This window comes from Frankliniella occidentalis, unplaced genomic scaffold (genome assembly GCF_000697945.3).
Source record: "Frankliniella occidentalis isolate FOCC.00 unplaced genomic scaffold, Focc_3.1 Scaffold61, whole genome shotgun sequence".
NCBI lineage: Eukaryota > Metazoa > Arthropoda > Insecta > Thysanoptera > Thripidae > Frankliniella > Frankliniella occidentalis.
Genome location: NW_026267191.1, coordinates 1089676 through 1096831, shown reverse-complemented (window position 1 = coordinate 1096831; position 7156 = coordinate 1089676). Strand labels below are relative to the sequence as shown.

At 38.3% G+C, this 7156-nt stretch overlaps 1 protein-coding gene across 8 annotated transcripts in view; it reads right to left on the bottom strand.

Annotated features, from left to right (window-relative positions):
• Positions 1–673: 673 nt before the first annotated feature.
• LOC113205290 (retinoic acid receptor RXR-alpha-B) overlaps positions 674–7156 on the bottom strand; it is a 20498-nt gene continuing 14015 nt past the window's right edge. For 2 of the 8 annotated variants that reach the window (XM_052267929.1, XM_052267925.1), the window contains exons 2-8: positions 6593–6689; positions 5679–5846; positions 5444–5609; positions 5218–5376; positions 4683–4848; positions 4322–4546; positions 674–4208 (exon numbers count right to left, since the gene is read on the bottom strand). In XM_052267929.1, coding sequence (XP_052123889.1) covers positions 3958–4208; positions 4322–4546; positions 4683–4848; positions 5218–5376; positions 5444–5609; positions 5679–5846; positions 6593–6689 — 1232 coding nt within the window. In that variant the 3' untranslated portion in view covers positions 674–3957. Of the gene's footprint in view, positions 4209–4321; positions 4547–4682; positions 4849–5217; positions 5377–5443; positions 5610–5678; positions 5877–6592; positions 6690–7156 lie in introns of all 8 variants that reach the window. The other 6 variants (XM_052267927.1, XM_052267924.1, XM_052267926.1 and 3 more) reach the window with 5 other exon arrangements.

The following is a 7156-nucleotide window of genomic DNA, read 5'->3' as shown; positions in this document are numbered from 1 at the left end:
CCGCCGTGCCCGCCCAGGTCGACATGCGCTACCGCGCGCCTCGCATCCGCAAGTTCCTCCGCGGCGCGGTCAGCGACGGCGGAGTGGTGCAGACCACGGGGCGCGGTGCGTCGGGCTCCTTCAAGCTGCCCCCCGTCAAGCCGAAGCAACAAGCCCCCTCAGCCGCACTAGCAGCCGCCCCCGCTGCCCCCGCCCGCTCCCGAGCCGCACCGGCAGCGAGCTCCAGGGCGTCCAGGGCCAGCAGCACGGCCTCGACGGCGACGTCGGCGCCCTCCTCACCGAGATCCTCGCCGTCAACCTCCTCAGTCGCGTCGTCGGTGGCCTCCGCTGCCTCGTCCAGGATGGCGCGGGACGAGAGGGCCAAGGCCAGAGAGAGCAAGCGCTGAGACTCGGAGGCTCTTCCCCGCGGCGGCCGCCCTCCGAAATCCCTGCAAGTGATCGTCACTCCAAACTAAAAGAAAGCAAAATTTAATGTGTTTTGACAGCGAAGTCCTATTTGGAGATTCGCATTTGACATGTGATATACTGGTTACTGAATGTCCAATGTTGACGCGTCCGATTGCCGGACTAGCCAGTCACACTTGCTTGTTATTTCTGGGCCGGTATAGTGTTATTTAGTGTGCTGTAAAGTAATCATTCCTTGAAGGTGAAAAATATCCAATCAAGCGGGCACTTCACTTTTGAACAGGTGCTTTATTAAATCTAACAAGAACATCTTAAAACAAGAACGACAACAAGAGGATACCAGAACACTAATATCATCACACAGGTAAATTTGTAAGGTATCTATCTGCCTATCAATAAAAAATAATTGTGCACAGTACCAAAAACAACCTGCAGCCTACATTTCATCCTACAAACAACTGTACACAAAGACATTCATAAAAGCTGATTCATAAAATATTTAGAGCAACGGTTACAAAAACCAAAGGTTATAGCTGGAAGCCTATCAAAGTGGGAGGGGAGAATGAGGTGTTAGACTGGCACTCACGAAACAGGAAAACATATCACATATCTTCGATTCACATTAAATATATCATCTACTATGTTTACTCTAAGTTGACCAATATGTTCTAGTCACAAGATGAGGTACAATTGATTTAAGGTCTTAAAATTAAAGCATCTCTATCATCATTTATCATCTCTAATTTAGTAAATCTAGTAATCAAAAAATAACAATCCTTTTCAAATGACTTTCTCATCTCTGACATGGATAAAGTCACAAGGCACATAAGTCCGTTTCCTGCTCTCCAATTCAGAGGCAGAAGTTCACAACCAAAAAGCAACTCAGATGGAAGTCTCATAAAAATCTATTAGAAACATAACATTTATCAAATTGTGATTTTTTTAAAAAAATATAGAAATTTTTACTCTAAAGGAAAAAGTAAGCTAAGACAAAAGAATAGAAATCATAAGAGATAATAAAACAGTATCTAAAATCTTAACATTTTTTCAAGACTAAAATACTTTAGAAATTTCAACAATTACACCCAAAGTTTCACATTCTGTAGACTTAAAATCACGAGACCTAGAAAATCAAATGAGTAAGTCACTAGTATTGAAAAGGGTCTAAATGAGTTTGACATAACGGAAAACATCAAGAAGTGTCAGCCACCTAAACTGACTAGATGTCTGCCACTATTTGTTATCAAATTGTCTCCACTACAGTCAACTGTGCTTGCAATACAATTCAACCAATCAATAACATTAAACAGCTATTCCAAGAAATCGGTGATGTTGTAAAGGATATCATCATCATTTATGATACCAGTAATTTTGAGTAGTTACAAAATGCATGCCACACAACAAACATGTACAGTTTTCCATTCGTAGTTACATCATTGGAATGTGGGTTCTCCTCACCATTAACAACACACACCTAGTTTAAACAAAATTGTGATGATTGAAGGTGGTAAGCAGCTCATATTTTGACTTGGTTTAATGTATGAGTGAAAAGAGACACAATATAAAATTGCAGTTGAGTACAGTTCCAACATTTAAATATGGGATGAAAATGTGAGACTCAATCTGTGTGAAACAAAGAATGAGCAAAAGTGAATGATGATCATAAATATTACAAAATGCAAAAGTTAGGTAAAAGAAGAAAAGCATTTAGATGTAAACTTCTGAAGTTTAGCACTTAAACTTCAGACCATTAAGTTCATTTACACATTAATTAAGATAATCATGGAATTAACTACATACAAGTAATAATAATTTGTACTTAGATTTCATCATAAAGATTACAAATGAACTACGGTAAGGTTATATGAGCTTTGGAAAAAATATACATTATTGATTTTTGCAAAGAGAAAAACATGAATACTATAGAGCTAATGCCATAGTTACAATTCACTGAAATAATACATAAATCTTACTGTCTTGCAGGTCACAACTATTATGATCAGTTTAGCCTCTCTTACACAATACTTTCTCACTGATGGGGGTATCTTGATAAAGAGTCAAAAATATGTTCACTTCCTCATGATTTCCTTCTTACTGAAGGATTATACAAAAGGCAGTTACCGCTTTCATAAACACAACCATTAAGTAACAAACAACAGATAGATTTAATAAAACCACTAAGTAAAAGCGTAAAATGCGACAAGAAATTCCAAACAACTTTCCCAATGAAATCTAGAAAAACTACCTGAAAAAAAGGCACAAATGGCAGTTCTTTGTGAAGGTGCCAGAAAATTAATTCAAACTTCAGAGTTCATTGAAAATGTAGATACAATAGTGAGCATAACATTTATGCTTGAGGTTTCGACAAACAAGTAATTAAAACAAGGATTTTAAATCCACAAGAATAACAAATAATAGATAGAAAAAGTAAATAGCACCATTCTTTTCCTTTGAAAAACAAATTGTCTTGACATGTGTGCATTAACAGTACTTGATAATGTCTCAAAAGATCTTACAAATTTGTATGACAAATGCAAATTGTCACAAGAAACGACAAGAAAAAGATTGATGGATACAATCTGGATTTGAGTTTGGGGAAAGGGTCAAGGACTCCACAGATTGACTGACACTTTGAGCATCCTGAACAAAGTCACAGATAGCTCTGAAATCGGTACCTTTTTAAAAGGAGCTTGAGTCACTCATGGAAAGTTATTTGACTTGCATAAACTGGAAGTCAAGCTAACCTCCGTCAAGGGCATATTTAAGACTTACAGTAACACAATGCCAAATACAATCAGCATAAAAATAGTTATGCACTTTCAAAGGGAACAGTTTCCATAAAAAAAAAATATTTTCAAAATTTGTTATAGCAAAATCACATAGTTGTCAAGTGAAGCATGAAAGTCAATGATTTATCCATGTCAGCTCTCACAGGTAAGAGGTAGATCAAAACAAAAACAAAAATAAATGACTACTACTAAAATTGATTAATTTTCACTTAGTCAATAGACAGAAACAATAAGGACAAAAAAAAGATAACTATGATCTGTAAGAAAATAAATAGTAAAATTTTAAAATCTTTACACAATTTATAATTTTATAAAGGAAATGAAAGTCTACAACTAAAAAGCACTGAATACCAAACTTATTTATGGTTGTTAAATCAGCAGATAGACAAATTTCTTCTTCAACAACAAATAGTATTTGAAACAAAAAAAATAAAAAAAAAAAAATCCAACATATACCATGAAGTCTTACATTGAACGTGATGAACTCAAACAGTTCAGGAGTGAGGCCAACAATAACATGGGTCCCTCGATGGGAGCCCAGTAGACCAGTAGTAGAAGTAGTTATGACCAGTATTTTATTAATCTTTATATTTCACCAAGATAAAATGAACCATAAAAAGTCTGGTTGACTGTTTAATTATTAACCATGTTAACTACAAAGGCATAGTTAAACAATAAATGGACATAAATGCAGACTACCTTGAGAAAAATGAGTTATTAGGGTTCCAAAGAATCACCTTATAGAATAGCAACTAACATTATTCTAAGGGTCAGAGGGTGACTCAAGCATTTCCATGAGGAAGGTATCAATAGGTACATCACCAATTAGCTTGAAGAAAAAGAGGTGCTCTAGGCACTTAAGGCCAATTGAGCGTAATGGAGGTAGACGAAGCAACAATTTGGAGAAACGGGCAGGGTCATTAGGATGTGTAACCCTCGTATATTCTTCCAAGGTTGCATAAACTTTCTCACGAAGTCCATCAACTTCCTGTTTAGACCTCAATCCTTTTACCTCTGCAATTAACGAATAAAAGAAAGAAAAATAAGTTGGACATCAAACAAGATTAAATTAAGACTTACGAATTCCTTGAACTTTATTTAAAAAGCAAAGGTTTCAATATATTTACCTGGGTTGAATAAAATAATTGTTCGAAGACATGCAAGTTCAGATTTATCCATTCGCATGTCCCTCATTTTATGAACCAATTCTGTGAGCACTCTGTCAAAAATATTTCCCACACCTGCCTGATGTGCTGAATTTCGGTGCACCGTGAGACCATTTGCAAGTACTATGCCATCTTCAACATCAATAGAGCGATGTGAAAATGCGGCTATAAGGAGTTCATTCCACCCTGTAATATAAGTAGAGAATTATAAAAAGTACTAACAGTGGGAGTTAGCTATGCTATAAACAACTTTAAGAATAAAAATAAATTTTGATTAGAAAAAATTGTTGGTTGGATACATGCATGCACATGCAGTACTCACCAGCTCTAAGAAGCAACACCTGGTCCTCAAGAGGAAGGGAAACAAAGTGAGGGATGTTCTTAGCCCAGTCCACCAACTGGAACAGCTGTCGATTGGTAGCCTGGCAGATGTTGGTCATTGCGTTCTGCGACACACAACCAAAAGATGCGATCGCCTTATTCCACCTCTGCAAAACACATTCACACCATGCTTTCCTTTATATTCAGGAGGCCTAGATTAAGCTAGGCAATTCTCTTTTAAGGCATCCCATAATATTGGGATTTAAAAGTGAAAATATTTACATATTTAAAATTTAAATTCAGAAATAACATGATGTGAAACCTAAGTATCCACATATGATGCTGAGAAATATTTAAAGTATTTTTCAAAACCAGTTCTTAAGCATCTTAGCACAACCATACCAGGCTGGCAATGGTAAAGCTACCATAATTCTGCTAGTAGTTATGCCTCATTGAATGTGTTTGACTGACATTTCAAATCAGTACAGATATATAGATTGAAATAAAATTTTCAAATTAATAGAATGGTAATTCACCTCAATCTCTGCTGAGTTTTCCTGTTTACACTCCACTCGACGATCAGCTTCCAAGATTTGCTCGATTCGCATATCAGTGTTGACTGAACTTGTTGACTCCACTTCACCTTGGTCTCTTTCTCTGGTGCGCTGTCTCTCCTCCTGAATTTCATTGAGATTCTATGTATTGTAAAACAATGAAGAACTAGGAACAATTTACAATGAAAAATTGATGGAAAGTAATTACCTGGACTGCTTCACGCTTCATTCCCATAGCGAGACATTTTTGGTAACGGCAGTACTGACATCTATTCCTCTGTCGCTTGTCAATGATACAGTTTCGATCTTCTCTGCATGCATAAGACAAATCTTTCCGAACAGTCCTTTTGAAAAATCCTTTGCAGCCTTCACAGCTAATGAAAAAGAGATAGTAGTACATATCCTACAGGATTATTGAGAAGATTGGTGACTTGAACACAAACCTGTATACGCCGTAATGTTTTCCACTAGCTCTGTCGCCACAAATAGAGCAGAGGTGCTTGGAACCACTCAGAGGATGGTTCGGAGGGTACGGCGATGTGCTGCCTGAGTTCTTGTTCTGCCCAGATCCTCCAGAGTTGTTTATCATTCCCACTCCCATGTTGAATGAGCTGAAAAACATGCCGGGCTCTGTTGAACCACTTTGCACGCAACAAAACAGACCAGGGAAACTAGTTAGTAGCGACAGGGCATTCACAAAGCGTGGCTCGAGAACCCTACAGAAGACTACCACTATGTGTAGCTAAACAGTGCACATGCACATGCTAAGGATCATAGTCAAAGCCTCAACCTCAAATTGTATTTTTGATTGTTTAGCAAACTAGTAGAGAAAAACAGAGACAGTTCTAGTAAGAATAATAAAAACTTATATACAACGTAATATGAGGGATAATGCCTGCAGCAGAGCATCAACATTGAAAATACTCAAAAACTAAGGGTAGAGAACTGTAAGGAACATTACACCTGGTGCCAAATTCTTAAAAATAATTCTTCAAAACAATAGTTTAAAAGCTTCTAAGGAAACTGAGACACCTCCACTTTGGTTAAAAAGGACGACAAGTTTTGAGCTGTGTTTTCAACAACCTACAAAAACATTTTAACCTTGACAAATAAAATAGAATGTATGCAAGAGACCATCTTAAGGTGTGTACACAAATTATGTCATTTTTAGAGAGTGAGGTAGTTTCTTTCATTCATCCTGAAGGAGTAATTCACTATTACGTCTAAAAAGCTCAACTCAATCAGAATGCCGTGGCGGAAAAAAGTACTCCACTTCCTTGAAGATAACTAAATTTGTGTACCTGCGTCTATATTATTATATTTTCTTCTTTGACTTTTTGTTTTGTTTTGCACTCACTTGGTTGGGCTGTGCGGGCTGACCCCGAGCATGGACGGGTCAGGCTTCATGTCCAGGGGGGACTGCGGCGCCACCAGCCCGCCGTCCATCGTGAGGCCTGCAACACACAGAGAGAGACTGTTGGAGAAAACGGACTGTACACTCCTCCTACTGTCATTTGGTTGACACAAGTACACTCCCACCTGCCCAGGTGTATGAATAAACAAACAAACTAGGCGTGATGTCAGACATTCAGAGGGTGGTCCTGATCCGCACTTGAGACAAGTGGAGTAGACCAGCCAGTAACAAAAATAAATCACGCAACAAAAACGCGGCAAGTTTGCCAAGAAATAAACAACATTTCGCGTGGATTTTTATATTTTATGCAAGCATTTTCATTGAGTGGAATTTTTACAAAAATATTTAGAGCAACATTTCAGACTTTGAACCTCTTTCTACAAGTGCAGCCGATTCGCCGCGGGTGAGTCCGATCGACGGTCGGCCGTGGCCGGCAGGCACGCCCAGTCGTGTCGCCTGTGTCGCCTCAGCCCCAGCCAGCCTCAATGTCACTGATTGTTACCCCCC